Source organism: Danaus plexippus, chromosome 8 (genome assembly GCF_018135715.1).
Source record: "Danaus plexippus chromosome 8, MEX_DaPlex, whole genome shotgun sequence".
Taxonomy (NCBI): Eukaryota; Metazoa; Arthropoda; class Insecta; order Lepidoptera; family Nymphalidae; genus Danaus; species Danaus plexippus.
Genome location: NC_083542.1, coordinates 1,807,257 through 1,834,628, shown reverse-complemented (window position 1 = coordinate 1,834,628; position 27,372 = coordinate 1,807,257). Strand labels below are relative to the sequence as shown.

Sequence of the window (27,372 nt, the reverse complement as noted above, 5' to 3'; positions counted from 1 at the left end):
ACTTAGAAAATATTGATGTTGAATTTATTCCAATTAAACTAACTAATTTAACTGTAGCCATATTTTAAATAAGTAAACAAAGCTGTTATTAAAATTATGAATATTAACAGTACATTAATATACATAACTTAAATTAGTCTGTAAATAATATTATTAATTAGATACACTATTCAATAGGACAGTATCAAAATAGCTCTCTTTAGGATGCCAATTTTATTAACGCAAATGCTGTGTACAACCTACAGCTTACAGATTAATGTGTAATCGAATAACGGATTATATCATTTCAATAACCGATTTTGTTTATGAAATTATATATATATTGAATATTAAGCAAAAGTTTTTATATGAATATATTTCATAGCGAAAAGTCAGTCGGGGGCGACACTATTAACTCGTTTTTATTGTAAATAATATGATTTATTTATAGACAGATCGTATTCAATAAAGAGTCAAAGCATTCCACAAATGTTAAGGAAAATCTGGAAACTAGCACACGATTTGAATAAAGAATATGTATTGCTAAAAGGTGTACATATGGAAATATCGATTAAAAATTTCATTACACTTTAAAGCTTTTAACGTTAAATTCAGTTTATACCGAAAATAAAATGCTAAAATCGGTAAATAACATTGTCATAAATAATACCGAGTGCCATGTCCACGAGGTATTAATTTAAAAACCCATTACAGCAAGTTAAAACGCGACTCTCCGGTAAGTAAAGTAATATATAGAGGACGCAGGTGAATTACGGTAGGATCAAAGTAAGCCCTTTTATATATTAATTTATTTTTATTATTATCCTTAGGCAGCGCGTGCTAAGTCCTCTTAAGTACGCATTTTATATCATACTATAAATATATCAGAAAATGAAAATATAATTATCAAATTGAAGGCTAAGCAAATCTAACTCCGTAACATAGGATTTTGTTGAATTCCGTTCTGATTTATTTTTAGCATATTTTAAATACAATTTCAAAATCAATCCATAATTTTCGTTTTCGAACTACGGAATACTTATTCAACAACGAACCTGTTTCTATTTTAGGCTAACAAAAAAGTTCTAGTTCATGGAATATGTAACACATAACAATCTATACTGGTTTCGTTCGTTATAAAATTCAAAACAGATTTGGATCTTGAAATTCCTTTGAGCGTTATGTTAAAAGTTGTTGAACTTTTAACATACTATAACATTTTATTAGGAAAATTATACCGCTATGGGCTGGAGACGATACAATTCAAGTCCTTCGCTATCTTCTGAATTTAAATTCCTCGGTAACTGGATAATATTTTTTGTTTGCTATACTATACCCATTTCCCCGACCTGTTATTAATTAATTAAAAAACAGTGTACATTTATTTTCTATAAAAGAATATGATTTGTGTGATTTTTATCAGTACTAACACGTTGAAATAAACCTATACCTTTCAGAAAAATCATGTATTATTTTGTTTTTTTTTTTTGTAAGCAGATGATTTAGTTTCTTAACAGGTAGTGTGATCATAAAAATTTCTTATTTTCCATAAGAATTTATATACATTTTTTTTTATTACATTCCTACACAACAAATTCTGACTTTAATAATCTGCTCTTATAATTTTTGTCATTCATTATCTCTTCTTCCGTTATCTAATTGCTTGACATAATACTTTTATGTCTAAACGAAAACTTGCTTTTCAATTTCTCAATAACTTTATAATATACTGATCGTTGACTTTGTCTGTCCCTATGGTAAGTCACATATGTACCAATTACCATTTGCATTAATGTCCTGTACTAACTAATTTAATCCAAACTTTTGCTGAACGATCACTTAAATATCTAAAATTAATTCGAACTTAAGAGTAATTTACAAAGTCTCTTAAGACTTTTAATTCTAAGTATTCTCACCAGTTAGGACAAATATACTCGTAAAAACATAAAAACCATTTTAAAATTCATTGAAATACATTAAACAAGAGATGCGAAACAAAAAACTAAAATACTTACTTAAATTGCAACACTATCCCAATAAAATATTACAGTAGAACACAAAGTGCAGTCTCTAATTAATGATGGTCGGGATATACTCTTACATCCTACTAGGCGAGTTCTGCCTACTAAGCTTTTGTGCAAGCTCTTTAATAATTACAGCCCCGATCGATACCTCAACGAGTCTACGTCCGAACGCTGAAATGATCTCCCGACCGCAGACATTTTTTTAAAGCAGTTCAGATCAAATGAACAATGAAGCTAGGGTTTTGTTTACGAACGTCAAACCATCCGCCTGAATGGCGGATCCGAGTGAATAAAATTTGAATTCTGATACTATAAAGCTACAAAGGACATAAAGGCAGCATTCAATTGGGGTTTTTATGAAATATCCCGTCGATGTTTTTGAAAGAATTGTATATATATTTGAATGTTGTAAAAATTTCCGGCTTGTATTTTTACCATTCGCTGAAGAGTCAACAGACAAATTTACCATATGCATCATGTTTCCGCCGGATTATTCGTTCACAGAAAGCCATACTTTTTGTATAAGTATTGTGAAATCTATTTCGCAATATCTTTAGTTATTTTAAACAATTTATAGAAGTGAAAAAGGAATATGAAACCGAAAGGATGAGTGAAACAATTTGTGTAATACAAAAATATTTGAACTTCATACAAGTTTCAACCGACGCGTTACAATGTTCTTGTTTAATGCATAAACTTAGGCTGTTGTTCGTAATGTCGTGAATATGCTAAATCTTTATAAGCGAACTTTTAAGTTGGATTCAATTCATTTCTATTGTTAAAAATAACTTACTTTACACGATTAAGATAAATTTACGGCTGTTTCCATCCTAGAATTGTGTATACTTTTGGCAATATCAACGTTTTTATTTAATGATAAAACTAGATACAACTTGGAATAAATAAAATAAAACACTAAGGAGTTTGTCTAAAAGAATGAAGTAATTTTTTTCAGATGCCAGTTATATTTTTAGAAGATATTTACGTCTCATTTGTGACAGGTGAAATTTTTAACTATGTCTATTTACCAGTAGTCAAAAAACCATATAATTAATATCGGATAATAATCACAGGCAACATAAATATAAATAACTGAAGAGGCTCTAAAAACTAGCTTTCACATTTAAAAGAATTGCTCGTCAATATATTTTTAAAAACTTGAATAACTTTTGATTCAAAAATCATTACGAGTTATATTTTACAGAAAAATATAATATAATGGAATGACCAAATCTTTATAATTATTTTTACAAAAAAAACTTCTTTGTGAATAGTAAAAGTCGCCGTTTTTATTCCATTAAGACATTTTTAATTTATAATTTACTAAACGAAACATATCATTATGGAAGTGTCATTTTTCGAGGACTCACCTAAATTTATTAGTCGCTTATTATGATCTTTTAACAAATAAGACAAATGATTTTTTCATAATATAATTATTGTAATTCAGGAATTGCCAATTTAAAATCCCAATATTTGTATACCAAAAAAAACACTAGGTATTTTATTAAAGATATTACATACGTGTTTATTGGATTCGTCAATTTTAAATTGGGTTTGATTTAACCAATCACATTCTTGGGAATAAAGTTAACATTTTTTTATATCCGTAATAAAAATATATTACTTTTAAATAAGTAACAGCAGCTTCAAGGAATATTTTTTTTCAATGAATAATTTTTAAACTCGTTAGTTCTAAAAATTGTTTTTAACATGTATATTTTTATGTTAGTTAGTCACTCTAAATGTCGAAAATTATTTAGTACAATTTACATTAAATTTACATTAAGATATATATTATTTATTTCTTCTGAGAGGACACAAATTTTTGCAACAACTTTTTAGGTACTAAAAGAAATTAAAATAAGACTCACCTAAAGAATCTACCTACAATGCCCATTCCAAATTGCCTTCTATTAGAGTTATCTGCCAAGGGTTCCAGCATGGGAGCGTGTATGCGGATGCCGCCTGTTCCCCACTGAACATTCCTCTCAGGCCTCCTGTACTCCACACTCGAGGACGTCCTCAGAGGAGACCTGGCCCTGGAAAGTCACAAAACTGAGTAAGAATTCAAAAAGGATTCTTTATCAAATTGAAAACGAGACGCTTAACTTTATTTAACTTAGCAATAAAGTTATATAAATTTTAAAGTGCCTTAACAAAGGATAAGAAGAATTCTATCAGAAGAGATAAAAGTTCTGTAGTCGTTTAAATGATAAAAAATATAAAACTTAACAACTTTCTTCTGTACAAATGTATTTATTAGATCTCTCAACAATAACAACTTCTATATTTTATCAGTAATAAGATATGCATTATGTATATATTTAGTACTAATGTTTTAAAATATTTTATTTAAGACCACTCTAACAAAGTGATTTAATTTGACTTTCTATATCATATTCTTCTATCTACTCTTTTATAGCGTGTTAGTTACAAATCAGGTCAGCACGATATCGGATTCATCTTGAATAATATAAAGCCCCTTGGGAATATATTTTCGCGTCTGAGTGTTCGGAATACTCTAGCATCAGATTTACAAATTATAATATAAATAAATGATGTTTTTAACACTCCTAAAACTGAACATACCGATTGAAAATTTTTTAAAACGAAAGTATGTCACATTTGAATACACAAGGTAAAATCAAATAATCTTAGGAATCTGATTACATTTTAAGATTTGACATCAAAACTATAAATAATACTTATTAGGAAAAACTACCCCATAAATAATTAGCTAATTAATTTTGTTATTCTAAACTTCTATTAAGATACATAACAAATATTATGAAGATCACAACAAACTAGAGAACCTTTTATTTTGCAATTGAAAACTTCTCGAAAGATATCTAAATATCATTTAACGAAATAAAATACAATCAGTACCTGAAAAAAGTTAACAGAATAAATCACACTAGTTTTCCCTTTGTATGTCTCATCCTATTTCTTGTATGTCTCATCCTATTTCTTGTGAATGCCTCTATCTCTCTCTATCTATATATCTATCTTTCTCTTGTCAATAATAGCCACATTCACAGCACTCCGAATTCACAAAATACAGAACAATAAATACATAGATATCATAATATTTGACAAATAAAAAAAAATATCCGTGAGGAATCGTTAAAAAGTACTAGTTATGCATATGAAATGTTGTTACTGTGTAATATAGTCGAACCCTCGTCACAAAGATCTGGCTGAACTGATATTTCTATAAGATTTATGAAGATCTCAAAAATATTAGTGTAGTATTTAATAGCGCGTATAGGAACTCCTTGAAGTATTTATACGAATGTAAAAAAAGGTTCATATTTTATACAATTAAATAATATAATCATAGACATAAATTTTATCTGTTTTTACGATGAGAGAAAGAAAAAAATATATATTCTCTATGACATTAATACTGAGTATTTTTAAAATATGTTTATCATAGCATATTTTTTGAATTATGTGTATGTCGACTTACAATTCTTTCTTTCAATTTACACATATCAAAATTTTAGTTAAAGCACACTCTTTAAATATTTGGCATTTCACAATGAAGTTAATAAACATCTTGGTACCTATTAAACAGTATAAATATAATGCTATTATAGCTAATATGCTGAACTCGCGAAATATGTTACGATTAACTTGAAAGTTAGGCGCAAATTAACAAAACTTTACTTGAACCGGATTTCCGGCGAAACTTTGCAATTTAGGATTATGGCATTAACCATAATGTATTCAGACAGGCTTAATAAAGCAACCTGTGTTGTAATAGATCAAATAATAAATGCGAAAGTTAGTTACTGTGTATTCAACACAAGCTCGATCGATTTTAATGACATTAAGAAAATACACTATACAGGGTGAGACCAGTAAGCTAGGATATATGGTAAAAGGGGTGTAAAACGAATTTATCCTGACAGTTGTAATGAAAATACTTATAGGTGAAAGCTGACTTTGTTTTAAATTATATCGATGTTAGGCAACCCTTGATAGGGGCAGTTTAATATATGTATCTATAACCAAAAGATAATTAACATCCGTCAAAATATTTTATATATTCATCGCCAATTGTTAAGTTAATTAGAATAAAGTCACACTTGGAAACAAATGTTTCAGCAAATAATTTTTTTTATAACTTTTTTTTATAGAAATAAATGTGTTAATTTTAAGCTTTAGGTAACATTTTGCTGTATTTCTTAAAAGTTAGGATTACGAAGAATTTTGTACATCAGTTCCAACATGTATTTTAACTTAATCTTTATTACAATCAATTTGACTTAGTTCTTAATTAATTATGGCTACATAAATTCAAAATTATTAGACAAGTTTTATCATACATATTGTAAGCTCAATAAATATTAGGACATAAGAGTTGATACTTGGCACAAAATCAAATTCTCGTAGCAAGTACTGAACATATTTCACATATGAAATGCTAACCTTTGGGCTTCTTTGAGCCAAGTTATAATATACATTAGATAATCAATTGTTTATAATTCAACAGTCTTTAAAATGTACATGCCTATAAGAGAACACTTGACGGAAACAAATAGTCACGTCATTTACAGAATCAAAGCTCCAAAAGCTAAATGTAAAGCTAATTCTCAAAGGTCCCAGTTGTAATGAGAGGATCCAAATCTAATAAGTGATTGCCGCTCTACGCTGTAATGAATTTTCGTTGGTACATTTTCTTATTTTCTCTACACACGCTCACGTAAAGTATTAATATTCATGACTTTAAACTAATATTTCCTACTTTTGAGCTATTCAAATACAAACGGCCTTATTTTTTAATGTTTATTGTATAGCTTCATATAATCAGAAGTTAAGTAATTATTATACTCGATTTTTTTTGTAGTCTTGTGCCAGTTCTATAGGATTCTCGTCGTATATGCTTTACTGGCGAAGATAGTGGCAACTTTTCGAAAACTTAAAATGTGTAGTGGCACATTTTAACAATAGACCAAGACTTGGCTTTAAAGCCAAATTGCGTCTTTGAGAGTATTTATTCTCTCTCTAATGTTTTAAGCTTTAGTATAGAAAACTTTTTCTATCATATTTATAAGTTAAAAAGGATACACAAAAACATATTTTGGAATCTGATCATTCCTATAAAAAACACGGAAACCATGAAGTATACTTGTATTTTAAATAATATTTATTTTAACACTATTCGTCTATTACTATATGAATATTTTTTAATATCTTATAAAACCAAAATTTACATCAAATGTCAATAGCAACATATTTCTATATAAAAAATGGTTAACTTTGTACTTTCATCCACATCACGGCAATACTAAATAATTTATTTAAAAAAAAATTTTTCTCCGTTAAATTTTTAAAACACAAGACCTTTAACTTAAAAAAAAGTATTATGCAACATCTTCGTTTAATATAAAGTTATGAAAGTTCAACGACTTTTATAACCACTGAGTGTTCAGTGATGTGTTTTCTTGAACATACGAAAACTTTTTTAATACATCAAACAAGGCGAATGAAAACCTGTCTAACGGCTAGTCATATATATAACATATAAAAATATTATATTTGTGATCAAAAAGCGTAAGACATGGACGTAATACTTTTGATTTATGACCCTTCATTCATATCGTATCAAAAAAAATATTTTTATGTTTCATCTCATCTTTTTGAATGCGTAAATTCCAATTTCTTTTATATTAAAATTGAAGTCCCCACGGACTGTCCTGAAATGCTAATCCGACTCGATAGTTCGTTCAGGATAAGGGATCTAAAAGCAATAAATTTCTTCGGAGCAAGGTAAAAGCAAAAATATTATAACGCTGACCTCACATGACAGGCAATACTGTGAAATTCGAATGACTTACGTTTATTGCTCCCACATAAACAAATATAATGAAAGTTATGCTTTCAGTAACTATTAATAAAAAAATAGTCATATATTAAAGGTAACAAATTTAGGTCAAAGATAGAACAAATGGAAAGTTATATCAATGTTAGCTCGAGATAAAAAAAAAATTAAAGCGTTTTTTATAACGAGGTGCAAAAAAAATATGCAAGGGACTTATTTCTGGTGCAAAATTTTCTTTATGCATTATCATACTTTGTCTATATGCTGTAAATTATATCGTAAACGATACTTTTTATCCCTTTTAGGAAAATAGTATCCAATAACATTAATTTTAAGTTGTCGCAATCAATAAGGAACCTAATATCCTTTAATTCTAAATTACGTGATCCTTCGTCCCTACAGGATTAAACCGTGCTATCTAACGTTATTGTGAACCATATCTTTCGCAACATCACCAACAGCCTTTGATTAAAACATTAAGAGGAAAATCAATAACAATAAATATATTATAATTATAATAAAAACTATTTCCAGTTAAAATAAACTTTTGCGATGATGGCTATATCATAAAAAAGCAACATGGATTATAAAGTCTTAATAACTTTCAATGTCTAATACTTCAAGGTCCATATTATTTCTGTAAAGTCAAGAGCACTTCTTAAAAAAATATCTTGGCCGTCAAATAATGGACCAATTATTTATGTGAAATAATGTGTTTGACGTATAAATTAGAAAAAAAAAAGATACAAAGGTATACACACCCTTTACTTCCGTCTACGACGTCTATGTCTTCGTGATGCTGGCTGAGTGACGTCATCGCTTGTGGGGCGAAGAAGACGTCATCAATTTCTATTTCTTCGTGCGGACTACTGGCACTGCCACGAAAAGATCGGGACCATTGGACAGAGGTAGACTGACGAGAACGACGCGTCACCGCCTATTGAATATAAATGTATATAAAAAATCTATTACATAATAATAAGTGTTAAACATAAAATATTTTCTTAAAAGTACATTCATTACCTGAACTAAAATATAATGGATAAACAATGATGTTTGAAATTTGTTGAGATCTGATAAGACGTCTCATAATTTTGGCTTATATTTCAAGAAATAGGCAAGAAGAATGACTGACATACACAATTATCTAAATTCTGTTCTTTGTAGAGACCTAGAACATTTTGATAATTTTGTATGTTATTAGTACATATTGCTCAAGATAATATAAAGCTTAAAGGAACGACACACGAAAAATAAAACATGATCATACGAGTATGTAAAACAGAACCATCATATCGCAAGATCATATTCTTGGCCGTAATTTTTCTAAAACATTTGTACTTAAGAAAATTTTCCTTGAAGTTCCTTTCTGGATATTGCTAGCGCTATGTTATTTACGATGCCATAACCTTCATGGGTCCCTAAAGACATGGCTTTTATAATTTATCGCGTGGATATATAGCCTAATTCGTCTTTCAAATATTCGGGACCACTAGAATGGGGAGTTATTGAGGTTGTAACTTATGCAAAAGCGTCTGTTTAACAAATGTCTGTGCATGCGCGAATTGTTGGTCATAAATTAGAGCACAAAGAGTCGTGACTTAAGAATTTGTGGTCACACTTTATCATAAGGAGCACTCGTGACACAATTACGGAGCGTACGTGAATGCGGTTAAAGCTTTGTATTGTAGTTCTGTAAGTGTCTGTATTGTAAATATTGTATTAAGAATATTTCATAGCAGTATGTTAAACATAGCGTATTTACCGTCACAATAAATATATTATACGACTATTACTACAAATAGATAATTAATTATAATTTCTACTGAATTATCTTTAAATTGTGTGTTTTATGCGTGTGGTTTAAATTATATCAAAATATCTCATTATATATAACTTTCTCACACGGTTTTCATCCTTGACTTTCACGTTACAATAAAAAATATATAAGAATTTTAAGAAACCAAATCTACTTTAGTGTACTAAATTTAAAATTAAACTAGATGTGTCGGTATTGTGTGTAACAGAATAAAATGTAAACCAATTTATGTACGAGTATATACGTTGTGAAACATACACATTTTTATTTTTGCAAATGAACACATATTTCTTTTTGTAACTTCCTTTATGATCTCATATGATTAATTTTAAGAAACTTCCTTTGATTATACGAATATTTTCCAAAATAATTTACGGATAAAGTTGAAGAAAAGCACATTCTTTTAATAACTAAACTTTTACCAATTAACAAAAGAAGAACAAGTCAACGTGGAGGATTAAAAATTTCTTTTTCACGTTCATTCATTGTTGATAAAGTGAAAAAGTACTGTCATTTCACATTCCTTATCACCCTTTCGCTTTATTAATTCTCCTATCAATAGTTTTATACATAAGAAATAAAATGTCACCCAGACTGTTCCAAAATTTTATTAAAACCTTTTTCTCTTCTATTCGATTAAAACCTTGCATCGAACGAAATAACACAAAGTTACACATTCTACAATTCTGTTATAAAGTTCTAGAGTTTTAAAGGAAATGGTGAAAAGCATTTTTATATACGTGATTTATTTCAAAATCAAACACTCCAAACGAAACTGTGACGACAAAGCAATTGTTGATTTAGAACAATTTTCTAAATCGACTCTCGACGTGAAGGTTCCATCTTTGTTTTGAAATGATCACCGCTATCAAAATTGAATATCCTGAGAGTGTTTTCTGATCGTGAACTAAATCTAATAAGGAAGACATTCGTATTCCAATCACATATAATATCGTCAGTTTTATTAAAGTTTGTGTATTTGACTGAACTTTAAACTTTATTGATTTGGGAATGATGAAAGTACTCAGATTTTTTGAGTGAAATGCAAACAATGAAGTATAAAACATAAGAGTAATAGTGACGTGAGTTATTTTACGTATGTATGTGAATTTTTTTATAATATATTTTGCCACGTCGAAAATACTTGCGTCCGTATTTATTTATACATATTTTTTAAAAGAAGATATAAAGTTTTGTTAAATGACTGTTATTGAATAGTAACACGTATATTATCGTAACCTCTGTTAGGGCTTTCAACTAACATCCATATACTTATACCGTAATATATTTGTTATGTATTTTATTTCAATATAATTATAGCCAACTATATATAAGTAACTAATTGTCGTGATAGTAAATTGTAACGGCACTTTAGTATCGAACCAGCCCTGCACAATATAAGATAAATTAGTTGTTGGCATGCCATTCAGCTATTTGAGTAAAGCACTCTTAATTTATAGTAGTAGGCAAAGGGCTGAAGGAACAAATTAAAATTTAATCACATTGACACTGTTTAGTGAACGCTCCGACTGTGGAGTCAATGTTATTTTAGATTTTACATAGTTTTTTATTATATTTACTATTTGGTTGATAATTAAGAAATAATCTCATATAATACTACCTTTAGCTGCGGTTTTAAACGATTTTTTTCAATGTTGTGGACGGTATCTTTATTTTACTTGTATCCTAATTAAACCGAATTAAACTTCCTTTTTACATCAAGAAAAAAGAATATATTCTAGTAAAACTTACGGCATAAATTATTCAATTAATTCTCAATATATCCAAAAGTAAGAAAATTAAATTATATGTAGAATATAATTTTTTATATAAATTCAAATGAAACTACTTTGTAAGTATTTAACATTTAAAATTTAATCATGTAATTTATACTACAACTTTCATATTCAACAAGATGATTTAACGGCAGCACTATGAATAGTTAAAAGTTGAAGGTAGTTCTGGATTAATTATTCATTAATTTTTTAAACGGCTAAGCTCTGAAGTTGTTTAATTTGTAACCAGAACACCTGATCTGTCATAGTTTAAGCTTAACTTTGTATAATTTTATAATCTGCACTACATACTTTCAAAAAGTTTATACCTAAAACGTGTTCCGCTGAGAAATTACTATGTGGAATAAATGTATTATTTTGATACACAAAAAAGTCGATTACCACATGTTAGTTTCGACGAAATGAAAAATTAATTATTATGCTTGGCTAATATTTAATTTTGTAAACAATGAAAACAGCCCGAAGGAGTCTTTGAAATAAAAAAGATAATTTTATAAAATAAGTAAATTTTAATGAAGGAGATAATAAAAGGAAAAACATTATAAGTGACATTCTTCGTCAACTGGAAGAATATATTTTTCCGACAACGATCGCTACATTCTAAGCTTTAAAGTAAACGATTAAAGTTAATTTTTAAAACTAATATTATTATTTCTCTCTTCACTAACTTGGGGATCTTTTTTTGTTAGTAAAATATAGACCGCTGAAATTACTTAGTCAGTACAAGGCGGGTACTTCATATGATAATTAAGTGCTCTAAAATCTTTTTGTATGTGCATTTCTTTTTCAAGTTACCTAACAAGTTACTTGAACGTGATAATTGCTTTTTAAATTTATTACCTGAAGATTTTGTAAGATGTAACAGACCCTACAATTCAAATAAAATTAAGTCCGAAATATTTCTCAAACGCCTTAAATATCAGTGGAAAATAAAGTTGATAAAAATTAATCATTTTTTTTTTAAATACGTGTATCAGTTAGCAATTTTGTTGTAAAAAAAGTATTGCAAGAACACAGGTATTTACTATCAATCGATCGATATAAAGTATTTATAAGTTTAAAATTATTCGTTTTTTTAGGTAGTAGAGCCTAGCTGTGGTCAAGTTACTATAGCTCGAATATGGGCTGGCCCGACCGGGAAGTACCACCCTCTTACAGAAAATCAGCGTGAAGTAGTCTTTAATGGCTGCGTTTCGTCTGATGAGTGAGAGAGCACGTTGCCCTTTCCCTGTTCTCACCCTTTCTGCTATGTCCTTATTCCCGCTCCTCCCTTTCCTCAACAACAAAGGTTGGCAACGCATCCACAACATCTACGTTGCGGATGTCCATGGGCGACGGTCACTACTGCCCATCGAATAGGCGTCTGCTCGTTTGCCACCTTTCCCATTAAAAAAAAGGAGAATATCGTGTGGTATCTCTTGCGGTATATGAGCAATGAGACGGTGGTGGACGCGACTCACTCGTCGATTACATGACGCACATGAGATATTAGAGAACAAATAAATCTGCGGATAACCATATTGAAATTTCCATTTATAAGTGTTATGATTGAATTGTAATTAACACAATGCAGAGTTAAATACGTTAAAAAATATACCTCAAAAGACAATCAGAATATTGTCTTCTGAAAGTATATATGTATACCATGCATCCTGTCACTTTTCTTCAGAGGCATATCGTTTTGTATACCAACAACTTTATAAATAAAATAGAAGAGATCAGCTTTAGTGTTCTCTGGTGTAGCCTAAGCATTACGTTTATGTAAACAGTCTTGTATCTATATTTTATATACATTTACATTTGTTATGTATCTTATTTAGTTTTTCAACACGTAAATTACATACCGTTTTTACATAAAGAGAAGATGAGTTTCGAATTATTATAATATAATTCTAGCACCGACAATTATTATATATAAACGTTTAATATAAATTAATTACATAAATCTTATTTTGATACTCATTATACATTAATGTTAGACCGTCTCATATAAGATTACATTTTAATGATACGGAAACATCATAACAAAGCGGTGAACGGATTTCGGGTTTAATTATGTTTTGTTTCAACAAATAAAATTCAGTACTGAATCTAAATCAATTGTTATATGCTTTGTTTGATATGGATTTAAAATATAACAAAAGCTTATTTATCTGTTAAAAATGTATTTTTCTTTTGTTAATGGAATATGACATAAATTAATTTATTTAATAACTGTATTATATTGTCTTCTAATGAATTTGAACATGCCAAATTGGAATGCTCTGGGTCCTAAATATTGTAAGTATTTTTCATTTTATGAAGATTTATTTTTATTTGTATTATTAACTTTGAACGCACCTATAAACGTATTGGTCACACTATTCATTGAATTATTTTTATGAAACACGATACTGCAAAATTTATAGTTGTATATTGAAAATTTATAGTGAACACAAAAAGAAATACACACTTAACAAGCGAAATATATAGCCATATAAAACAACACTATTAAAATAACATGAGGACATTTATAACGCATGAAGCATCGAGAAAGAGTGATGTGAATAAATATATTTCAGTTATAAAAGATATCGATATTTTGATAAAGAATTTTAGTATGCCATAATTATTATTATATTAACGTAGAAAAAAAATTGAATTGCATGCTCACAGTAACTACGTAGGAAAGTCCTGTGAGAGTAAGCCGGGCCACGCTGTCCTTGCCGAGGCGGGGAACTGGTTGATTAGTATCGAGCGACGCCGGCGCTGGCAGCACGTCGGGTCGCTCACGGTGCCCCCGAGCCTCTCTTGGCGCTGCACCAGATGCTCCATACATACTGCAAAATACATTACTATTATTTTATAGAATCAATAATATTTCACACCAAATAATTCAATGCTTTATTATTGTTAAGATCCTTAGAAAATTGGTTGAAGTTATTTAAATGTACATCGTCACAGTACTAACTATCAAGCTACACTGTATAGCTAACGAATAATATTGAGTATTATATAATTAGATGACCCAAAACACTTTTTTATAAAGAACTCAACAACCAAAGCTATTGATCATATTCATTTACTATAACTATACTATTGTATACCCTTTATTCACAATCCGACATATATTTGATATGTCTGTTCCTTCTTTGTAAGACAAAGCAACTTTCAAAAGGAGCATTGTTCAAAATTCTTTTTACAAATCAGGATATATGATGGAATTACACGAAATTGGTCTGTTAGGAGTTTTTTCTCTAGTAAATTTAAAAGATAAATTGTATTATTATTATTGTTTAAGCTTGACATTAGAAGTAACTAAAGCCCTAGCCCAAGTTTGATTAGATATTGTTCTAACGTTTTGCACAGGGATAATGAATGAATCAAAATGAACAGTTTTTAAAAATAGACAAATTTCTTTAGAAGAAAAATTCAGCGTAATTATCGTTTGTCGGAAAATTTCTGAAAGTGCTTTAATTTTTTTATATAAATGTAAATTAATACAAAACTCTAAATCCTTAGCAAGAATTTTTACTTACTAATTATAGCCACGACTCTATCCAAAGCTTTTGACAAAGAAACATGACTCACAACACGTCTCGATTCGTAAAATAATAGCAATTATTATCACATTACAATACTAGCTGAGAAAATAGTAAAGGAAAATCTTTAACGCTTTATATAACATATGGCAAAAAAAAAAACAAAAGGTTTCTGGCACGGAAATATCGCAAAATATTTCATTGCAGCGAAATCCTTTTGATGGGGATATTTAAAAGGAATGCGACGTCTGTACGAACCAGTTGAGGAACGGATCCAAAATTTTGTGTGTGTTAGTACAGAACTATATAACTACTATTTCGTTTACTAGAACTATCACACTGTATGTTTATAATACCTAATAAAAACCAACTAACATGATCTTTGACCTGATTATTTTCTTATAACAAAAGTCTTACGAACAATAGTTACAAATTGTCACAATACTTAGTCAAATGATTGCTTTTTTGTAATTTTCTATAATTTTAATAAAAGATAAATATTTGACTTATGATAGCTGTATGAAATCATTAAAATATCTATAAATCAATAGTAAAAATCAGCATAGATGATACATAGAATTATTATCAATGATGTAATGGTTAAATAATTATAGATAAAATAAAGTAGAATTGATTTAAATGAAAAAACAAAATCTTAAAACACGGATCATGTTTCTAGAATGCCATGAAACAGATGGGTATAAAACTATAAAAAAAAATTAAAAGAGAGTTTTAAATCTTTATGTACTTAGAGTTATTTATAATCTTTCAAAGGCAAGTTGAATTAATATTTTAACTTATAAAAGTACTGTGAAAATATATATAAAGAAAAAATAAAAGGAGATGAAAGAAAAATAGGGGCCAATAACATGGGGACTGAATTTATTACTATTACTAGATTATAGATAGTTTTTTTAACATAATTTAATTATATATAACACGTTTGCACGCATTTTAATACTATTAACATATTTTGTTAAAATAGGCACAGTTTTTATTTAGTAAAAAGTACTGTTTATAGTTCATAGCAAATTTTTTTTCTCCACAAAAAAAAACTTCATTATTTTGTAAAAACTAATCGTGACTCATGTTTAGTGTGGATATATTTTTTCTGAATATCTTTTTTTTATTTTAACGCAGTGAAAATAAAAATAAAATACTCGTGTGGAACTTTAAAAATTCCAATTTTCATAATTGAACAGAGTTCTCCTTCTGCTAACAGCATCTGATAATAATGTCTTATACGATTACGAATGCGTGTGAAACAGACGCTCTGTATAATTTTCCTCTTCAAATTTTTTTTTATATAAACAAAAGTTTTTAATTATAAAACCTCAAATAAACTTTGTTAAAATTTTAAAGCTACAAAAGTAAGTAAGTAAATTATCATTAGATTTGAATTTGCCTACAACAATGTCAATTCAACGTACACATGTATATCAATAGTGTTGTATAAACATTTATTAAATTTCACTATATTCACAGCCAGTAACCCATTAACCCGTTCTATAATTCGCATGACCTCATTTTCGATCGTCTAAAATGCAGGTCACGTTAATAAATATTAAACGCGTTCGCTAAATCTTTGAATACGTTTCAGTACTTTGATTTGGATAAACCAGACGTTGCTAATTTAATATCAAACGTGAATTTTTTCTTTTAATTCATATATCCCTTTGTATATTATATACTATATAGCACATAATAAATGACTATAGAAAATTTATAAATGTTCAACCAAAAATTCCTTGCCTTAAGCCATGTTTAAAGTCAAACTTTATCTCCAAATAAACAAGTTTTACTATCAATTATATGTTTATATTAATTCACAAATACATATTTTTGTAATAATTTTATAACATCATTGACAATTTCCTAACCTCTATATTTAAATAGCTCTCTAACGGGTTGAGTATGTTTACCTTATAATGTGTGTCAACGATTCATAAGTGCTTGGTAAATGCGTATTTGAATAAAGGATATTTACCTTTTCATCATAATTCTGATCTATTTTATTTTGATTTAAGACAAATGACACGCACAAATATTGTTATTTCTTGGTTTTGTTCTACCAACAGATACTTAATATTCTTTATTCTTAAACTATAGGTACTGGACGAAAATATCGTTTGTAGGAAGCTTAGGTTTGTCCATGAAAATTTTAAACATTTGCCATTAAAGATATAAAATAAAATATTCAAGAAATACATACTCGAGCTTGAAATATAAGTTATTTAATTTATAAAGAATAAAAAATATAATATAATTGCTTACTTATGCTTTACCTACATTGTTTCTGGTTGTATATTACGTAAAATTAACGATTGAAAAAAATAGCTGTTTATGTTGCGATTACTTTTTCCATTCAAACTAGTATTTAGAAGTTAGAAATACCTTTCATAGTAGTTACGCCGCTTCAACCTGTTTTGATAAAGCACAATAAGCACATATACCAATATTTTACATTTGCAGTATTGGTACAGTAATATATCGATCAACTCAGACACGTACGTAAACTGAATACTTGAAAAACGTACCAGCTGAATATCAAATAAGACATGTTATAGGTTCGTATTTGCACGCTTTACTTGTTCCATGATACATCGTGTAAAATATAAATGTTTTATTTTGAATATATTTTCGTTATCACATCTTCAAAAATGCAGAAATTTATTTAATTTTGAACGACGATTCTTTAGAATAATGTGAACTTTATGTTTGAACATTTGTTTATTAGAATTAACTGTCCGTTTTTTTTACTCAGAGTTCATGTGTCCGTTTTCTTTTACTTACTCATTCTAACTACTGTCAGTTTTAATAAGTCTTCGTAAACTGCAACTATCCATGTATATTTCAGGACGCAAAACTATAAAAAATCTCATGTGGAATACTTTGTAACTTGATCATAATAGTGGTTTATATGCTCGAATATGTCTGTTATAAACATGTCTGGCGTTATATTCTTTGTTATTAATCTATATATATATAGCAAAGTGTACTCCATTTAGCCGAAGAGACATTACGTACAGTGTGTTTGTCACAGGCATGAATTATTAACGCGGCATAGTCAATAAATTTAACGCTTAATGCTTCGCTATTCATAAATTATTGTCATAAATAAAGTATACATAAAAAACATATAGATAATGTACGTGATGCTTTCACCTAAATTCGAGTTTCGCTACAGTTTGTTTGAGTCAATTATTCTCTTAAGCTGCACTTCTAAGCACTGATATGTTATAAGTTTAATGAATATTGACATAAAATTTGAGATTTTTCAATTTCATATAATTGTGATTATGTTTAATGTGTAAGAAATCCTTCACGATTTTTTTTAGTAGCTAATACTTTGAGCCGATTATTTGGATTCTACTTACCTAATGTCGTCATGATCAGGATGATGATCTGGGGGTAGGTCCAGCCTGAGGTCTCCAAGTGCTCTCGCTGCATGTCTTCTCCTCCTTTCATACCATAGCCTTCTCTGTTCTCTTTCATTATCTCTTTGAACACCAAAAAATGTCTGTGTCTCTCTTTTCAAATAATCTCTAACAGCTACTGTATGAGCCCGTCTTAATTTCACCCCTTCTTCTTCAGGTAGTTGAGGTTCTGGGGGTGGGGGTGCTGAGACGATTCGAGGAGGGGAGGTTGGTTGGGGGATTGGGGGTGCTGAAGGAGGTGGTCCAGGTGAACTCTGGCAAGTGAGTTGGGAGGCCAGCAGCCCAGCACTAGATCGCCTGAAACAGAAAAACGAACGCTATAGAAAAACTCATATATTTAGAAAAAAGTAAAAACTGGGCTCTACAGTTTTTGTTCATTCCTTTTAAAATAAAAATAGGAGTACTGGTAATAGTAATAACAATATTACTCTGATTTAAGCATATTTTAATTGTTGGAACGGAGAGCGAACCTGCAATTGGTTTATAATGACATTTTTTTATCAGCTATGAAATAGTTAACAACTTTATCGCCTAACACACAACATTCACAAGAGCAATACAATAATATAGCTATTTTTTATACCTAAATTATATTTTCAATATATATTAAAATGATGTTGTTTTTGTTGAATTATAAATTTTCATTACTTATAAAGTATTTGAAGATGAAAGAAATTTTTAATAACTTTACATAATAATTGGATCTGAGATATTAAGTGAGCAACTGTAAAGTAGTAATGACTGTATGTATGAGTCAATCTTCAAAATCAATTATTATATTGACAAAATTTTTTGACGAATATATATATAGATTGGAAATACATACAAAACATATTTTTTACCAATAATAGAGATAAATTGTTGTATTGTATTAATAAAGAATTAGATACTAAAAGCGCTGACATGAAAATTCGCATTCTAAGACTTATCTTATTCTTAATATACATAATATAGATATTAATAGATAGATAGATATATCTCAATATAGATGCATAAGACTTCTTGTCTTACATGTATCTATATTAAAGCTATAAAAACCGACTTTGTGGATTAAAAACTCTGTTTTAACGTATGACATACGATGTATTATGAAACAGCAACGGACCAATACAAAAATAGAGATATGAGATTATAATTTACACAAATCATGACCGCTACATACATATACTTGCTAAAATTTGTTAGTACGTATGGATCTTTGTTGCTCTTTCCCGTAAGAATATACAGAACGGATTTTTAAGAAACTAATTCCTTCATTCGGTAAAATGTCAAAACATTTGTATTTTAACATTTTCATTATATTAATTCCACATTATTAATTTGCTTCTTAACCTAATAAGATATAGCGGAAGAAGTCGAAGACAAAAACTATATATTATTATTATTATTTATTTTAATTCATACTCAGGGATGTCCTTTCTCTTTCTTTTGTGCTTTTGTTGTTATATTACGATGAAGGTATTGAAATTAAGCCCATGGGTGCAGGTACAATTTGCGCTGTTCGTTATTCCGGCTGGAGCGTCATCGGCAAATTGACTGGATTGATTTGGTATTTCCGATTGCAATTCCGTCGCAAAATCAATTTGCAATAGTTGGATGTCAATAATTGGATCGTGTTTAATATAATAAACACAGAGCTCTGATGTACTTATCAACTAGGTGACGGAAACATTATATATTAGCAATTTAAGTGCTTACATGAAAGAATTATTACATTTTCATCTTTTTTTTTGTTATTGTGCAAAAAAAAAACTCATCGTAACATGCGATGAAAATAAGCATATTTTTATTTATGTAACCATAACAACTTTGTGGACATTAAAATATTTTTTTAAACATAAATGTGAATAAAGGAAATAAAACTGACTTTTCTGTTTCCAGAAGTATTTATTACCTTATCCAATTAACCTAAGAAACACAGTAGTTTTACGTAATTATTTTTATCACGAACGCCTAAATTACCACGTCCATGTTTACGTAATTCCAGATATGAATCCAACTTGTGACTATCTAGAACATAATCTTAAATTTCATTCTATTTATGTATATATTCCTACTGGTGTGTGCTAGACTGAACACAGCTGTGCAACAAACACAGCTCCTGATGTAATCTCACAATTAATTTTCAACTCCAACCCCTAGTCACTAATAGTTTGATAAATATATACCGTTAATCATTGTTAAATAATCAAGTTACTTGGACCCCTCGAAATATTAATATATAAAAAGGAAAAGAAAATGTCAGCTATGAAAAATTCGTAAAAAAAAATGCTTATAATATAAAGTAAAATATATAAAGCACCTTACAATTGTTTTAACAATTCAATGCGAATGAAAAAGTTATTTATGACAAAAATACGATATCTAAAAATGCATTTTAATCATGCCTTATAATAAATTATTACCAATAACCAGGGCTTATTCAATTTTATGAATAAAAAAAAACATAATTTAACATAGTTAGGTTATTGTTTAAAAAAAACTCTTCATATATAGTATATACCGTACACGGAAATCTCAATCAAGTAGATGGTCTCGTTGTGACACAAGGACTTAATAAAATGTCCCATATCTTTAATACTCTTGAACGTAAGGTTGCTTGTATTCAGAGATGAAACAGATGACCTTGGCCCGCTTCTCCTTTGTTTCACCTTAGGTATTGATTATTTTACTCGTGTTTTACAAACACCCGCTGATTCAAACATTTTTATTTTATCAGCCATAGAATTAAACATTTCAGTTATATGCGTCGGCCTTTATTTAATTTATGTATTCAGTCTTATCGGTGATAAATAAATGAATCTTTTATCGTATCAATTTCTTAAGATACTGTTTTATTCAGTCTGTGCCCACTACATTACACGAAGCGTGTATCGTATAGCATAAGCGTATATTAGATAATTTGATGAGTGACACTAAGGAAATATCAACAATGTGTCTTACGCCACATACCAAGTAATACATCGATTTGATTATACCTCAGGCTGTTTGTGAAACAACGTTAGTTGCCCCCTAATATAATATCCGTTTTATATATTGAACGCGCTGATTGATGCGACAGCAGACAATAAGCGGTCTGCGACGAATGACATCGACTTTATAATCAATATCTACATAGTTTTTCAAGAATTCAGAAAAAAGTGCTGAATGTAAAAACCAAGTTGTGATTAAACAAAATAAAAAAACAGAAATTTAAAAAAAAAATATTCAATCTGTCTCTGTAGCGGTCTTTGGACCTTGGATGAATATATGTTTATTTTTTACGTTATATTTAAAAAATATTTACTTTTTTATTACATACGCTTCAATAACACGAAATTTTTTAATTTTTTACCGAATATCGAATATTTTAACTAACAAAATATGTATTTAAAGTAACAATAGTATCAGCTCATTTGATATTCCTAACTTGTTTCCAATATCCAGTGGTCGTAGGACTGAGAAATCGACTTGAAACAGGACTTTAATAAGTACAGTATTAACCTAGTTTCGAACTTGGATATTCAGAACCGCTTTGTCATTATTGTGGCTTACAATCTTATCGAATAAAGGGAATATATTTTCTTTCCTCTAGTTTTTTTCCTTTTACTTGTGTCCCCAATAACGCCTTATCCAATATTGCTCGGGATTAGGCTAAGACGTGGCGCAAATAGAATAATGCACTAATGAACATATCTCATGTAAGAAATATTTCCTGACTTTTAAAATATGATGTCTTTTACTTTACTTTTAAAGTATGATCAAATAAAAAAAAAACTATTAAAATAATACAATACATATCGTTTTTAAACTTATCAGCTTAATACTTGCAACAAAAACATTGATAATAGTTTCTAGTCTTTGAAATCAATAAATTTAATTTTTTAATAAAAATTTTACTACTGAATGCTACCATTAAAGAACTTAGATCATAAAACGGTTTGTTGAAACTAAATATAACTAAAATCGATAAAAGTCAAGAGAGAAATTCGTTATTGGATAATGCCTTGTAAATACCCTCTAGCAGTACACGTTTATGAACTAGTCTTCTACTTTATACTTCCAGGTTCATCAATATAATACTGAACGGCAGAAATATATATTTTTGGCAAGAGTAATGTCGATCAACGAGCTTACAAAATAGCACGAATTCAATATACATCGTAGACGATAAATTTTGCAGAAAACATCTCATTTGGAATAATAAATTATTCCAAAGTTAAATTTGATTGTTGTCATTAATTAAGACATAAACATCACTGCCGTTTCCTAGCTCTTTCAATATGAATCTCATAAAATAAATTATTATTTTGCTTAAACGAATAACGGTGCAGTCCGCAAATGATAAAATTAATACGACGTGATGTAAAGGTATTGGAATATTAATTGTACTCTATTAAAATTGGTCGTGTTGTTATCAAATCTAACTATAATATTCTTAGCAGCAAGCAGATTACGTTAAAAGTTAATTTAATTTTGATTTTCCCTTTTTCTGTAGGTATTTTTAATAATGCCAGCAGATAAATATGATGAAGAAAAAATCATAAAATAAAGCAGTTTAAATTTGACGATTATAACTTCAGATATTTTAATTTAATGCATTAGATTTTATTTTTCATTGCATAGCAATCATAATATGAAAATATGATAACTGAGTTCAGTTAAGAGCGTGTTCAAGAGAGCTCGTTGAAATTCAAGTTTGGCTCGCGTGACAACCAGCAATATAGAGGACTCTATGATAGCATCGCTTCCATGGCTGAAAACGAGTCAGATATCGCCCTGCTAACTAACAGAATTTTAACTGTAAAAAGTTTACAGCTCCACCCATATTTTGAGAGATTTATTGGCATCGATGCTTATTTATCAGATGAAGGAAACTTTATCCATTTAGTTTTCGTGGAGGAAACATTTGCTCGACATAAGAATTTTCATCAAAGTGAACTGACATGGAAAAATAATATATAAAACTAGTCGCGGTAAAAATTGTCAATTTACATTTTAAAATTAAGCAAGCCAAGAAACATGTCGGCATGTGGAACGCGAAACTGGGTCCCTTTCAGCGACGTCATATGCAACGAAAACATCGCCAGTGAATTCATGTCACAGAATTTCTCAGGATAATGAATGCACGTAGTTTTCCTCGTAACAAACAACTTCTGCATGACTTCAGTGTTGGCCTTCTTTTCAAAAAGCATTATTATCTGTGCCATTTTTAATGGCGTATCCAGAAAAAAATATTATCCGCCTCATGTTCAATTTGCGTATCACGTTGAGTTTTATTTTATTAAAAATATTTTTAAAATTACTTTCGGTACATTTAAATTTATTCAAAAAAAAAAATTGTCCTACTTTTATAAAATTAAAAAAACCATTTCATTTTTAATATGATTCCGAGTCGAATATTTCATAATTCTAAAAACGAACTCTTCATCATAAAATTTCATTTATTTAAGACGTTGTCAGAAACCGATTTACCGGGGTATATTTTAAATTGTATCTCTTCTAAGCACCACTCTAGATAAAAAGCTAGAACCTCTTTTAATTTTATTGGATGCGTATAAAAATAAAACAATTCACATTAAAGTATAAACAGTAACACAACGGCGAATGTCTCTGGATATATTTATAGCCAATGAATAGGAATCGAATCCCCCGGGAGTACCTTTACCTTCGTAGTCTCATCTTATATAAACATATGCAACAATTGTGTGTTCAAACTGCCAACATAAAATTTTATATGCAGAATTTTCTAAACGTTACGTAATATAATGTGTATAATTAATTAAAATGGTACGTAGTTTATCGCATACTTTGTATTTGCTTGCGTGTTAGTATTAAAAATTCAAATAAAGTAGGTCAGGTTTTGTACTAAAATGAAGTGACGTTTAATTTCTTGTAATTGAATAGAAACAATACCGACTTCTTAGAATTTGAGATCGTTATCAATGTTGTAGGCTTCATGCCTTCTAACTACCACCACTTTTCACTTTATAACCCAATAAAGTTATAATAATACATAAATTGAGACCTAAATGCTGTTCTCTTGGCTTAAAAGGTTACTACAGTGAGACACCATAAACGTTCCAAGGTGAAAAAGGTAAGTAAATTATCAAAATTGAACTATTTAATTAATGTGTAAGGTTTTATTGCTCCTAAAATTAATAGCTAATTTCAAATTAATAACAGAGTACATACAAAATAAATTGTTAACTAGAAATTATAGCTGTTTAAACCAAACTGTGAAAAACTAAACTTTTAATAAAAACCAAAGATTCAATACAAGCGTTTTATATTTACAATTTTAGGTTGTCTATTTTTAAACATCGATGTATTTCAAAAAAATAAAGAAAGAAAATTTTAAGCTAAATAAAATCGATTCAACAATTTAATAACATTAATTAGAAGCGATAATAGCAACTCTAATTAATTTGAATCAATTAGAATTCAATTTATTTGACAGATCCTACCAATACTCGCTACAAATCAGTGTTTAACAGTAATAAATTAAAAAAACAAATTTATTCTCCTGATAATATTGTTAGGGAAATCTATTAAAGTATATAACGCTGTGCTAAAAATTTTGAAGTCCTTTTTTTTATTATAACCAGACATACACCAAGATAAATGCAATTAATAATATCAAATCCAAAGCAAGTAACAACATACTATGTATAATATTGTACCCCGAGGCAGAGTAGCGCCGTATCAAAAAGCCAGTACTAGATAGCAAGACATTAATGATTTAATTATTAATAAGTTCGGCCATAGAGATATTATTATTCAGTATGTACTTAAGAATTTATGAAGCAATCAAGAACTAGGTCACTAGGTACTTGCTATTATGTAATGAAAGTTGCTAAGCAATTATATTATACGATATTATCGATTCATTTTTTTATATAGGCTCAAATACAATACCTTGTTCGACCACGCTATAAATTATCATTATTAAAGATTTTAAAATATAAAAGTAAATATGTTAAGGGCAACCAAATACCTCAAAACTAAAACTAAATTATCTCAGTTAATGTAATATTAATCTTCAAAACCGAGCTTTCCCATTATCACATCTCGCTTCAAGAAAGTTTGTAAAATGGATCAAAGTTTAGTTAAAAGTGAGAAATTACATTAACATATAGAAGAGCTAACAAGTCGATGTTGTGTTTCGTAATTTGACTATTCACAAATGTTTATAAAACATATGCAGGGGTGAATGATTGTTAATTAAAATAGCTATCGCTCATAAGCGATGATTAATGAAAAACAGTTTAAGCGATTGAATGGATCGGCGACGATCAGAACTAACGAATATCGTTCATACCTCCAGTGTTTTTAGCGTAAGATCGTGAGTCTATTATGTTTTCGAAGTTATGTCCCACGGATAACTCTTCCAGAGTCTTTGATTAAATCATCTCTGTTTCACATGATATATATATACGCAAAATTCACTGTCATTATGCTAATTTAAAATGTATTGAATGGAAGAGAAAACAGAAAATATTATCAAAGAATATATAAGAGAGGGAATATATTTATAAGTCTGTAAAAATGTAGAAGTATCATTTGTCATAATAATTTTACGACAACATTTACTTTGCTTTTTCTCGGATTGGTGTTAGGGTTGAGACAAGTATGGAATTACTACAGCCTGAAAAACGAAATCGGCATTTAATAAAATCAGTATTCAATTATGAATCTTATTATTAACTATTTATGGTATATTTTGGATTTATGACTTAAGTACGTACGCCAATCGTAAGGCACAAATTGACCATAATTGGCTCACCTCAATGGACAAAGATTTCAGAGCGCTATCTCTACTTATATACAGAACAGTATTCGTCCGATTGGAAATTGACAGGACGGAGGTGCAATTTCGAGATAATTTCAGTTTAGAATTGAGAATTGTGGGATGAAACTGAGATTTGAGTTTTTGTACAACAATAACAGAATATAATATTACGTCTAGTAACTCATATCTGTATCTTCGTTACAGTAAAAAGCAAAGATTCATATGAATTGTAATCTGCTGTTTATTAGGAGCGTTACACATAAGCTGATAATAATAAAATATAATGACCTTTTTACTACCTCATTCTTCTCATTCTTAATTAATCGGTACTTACAGCGACTTCTAAAGACTCTATTCCATAATATTATATAACGATAAATTTCATAAATTGCCTTTTCTTTCTCTACGATTATTATAATCAAGACATATTATGTCTCAGTTTTTTATGTCATCCCGTATCAAGCACTTCTTTGCGTTATTGTAAACCGTAATTCTGTTTATAATTTTTCTTACGTTAATAAAAACTTCTCGTCCGGAGTTGAAACTTAAGACCAGTTGAAATTAAATTAATTAAATTAATGAAACTTAAAAAGAAATTATTTCAAAGATATCACAATATATATTACTCCCCTACCGTTCAATTTAATTTGGATATTAATATTATTGTCTTGATTACCGCATTGTGCTTTTTTAACAAGATACTAAAATTGAAACTTATTCATCAATCAAAATTTTTGTCAATTTTTACATGTGTAGGATCTTTTTTATATGTTCAAATATTAAAAACGCTTAGGCCCATGGACAAAAGCGACCTCGAAAATGAAGGAAATATCTCAAAATATGTATCAGAATAAAACCTTCAAACATTTTTCATTTACACTTTTTAGTGGAGTAGTGAGCACTCTCGAATGAAAATTCAGCAACAATACAGTTTGGTACTTGTACCTGAAAGTTACAAGCATCTGCTGAAAAATGCTTTCATACAGTCTTTTCATACAATTCATTATACATATATCACAGACCAAAAATAAGCTTCATAAAATATATGTTCACACATACAAATATTCACACACACATATATACATATGTATGTATAGTCTCAATCTTTTTTTTATATTGATTCCGTATACGACACCAATTATTTGAACCGGTACGTCATTTAAAAAACTGCAATGGCTTTACCTGATTTTTAAAT

The 27,372-nt window shown here is 29.0% G+C and overlaps 1 protein-coding gene across 1 annotated transcript in view; it reads right to left on the bottom strand.

Moving 5' to 3' along the window:
* The window catches only part of LOC116773477 (inactive rhomboid protein 2), a 92,785-nt gene that overhangs the window by 8,444 nt on the left and 56,969 nt on the right, over positions 1 to 27,372 (bottom strand). Inside the window, exons 2-5 of the mRNA XM_061521368.1 lie at positions 18,347 to 18,703; positions 14,102 to 14,267; positions 8,595 to 8,770; positions 3,878 to 4,045 (exon numbers count right to left, since the gene is read on the bottom strand). Coding sequence (XP_061377352.1) covers positions 3,878 to 4,045; positions 8,595 to 8,770; positions 14,102 to 14,267; positions 18,347 to 18,703 — 867 coding nt within the window. The remainder of the gene's footprint in view (positions 1 to 3,877; positions 4,046 to 8,594; positions 8,771 to 14,101; positions 14,268 to 18,346; positions 18,704 to 27,372) is intronic.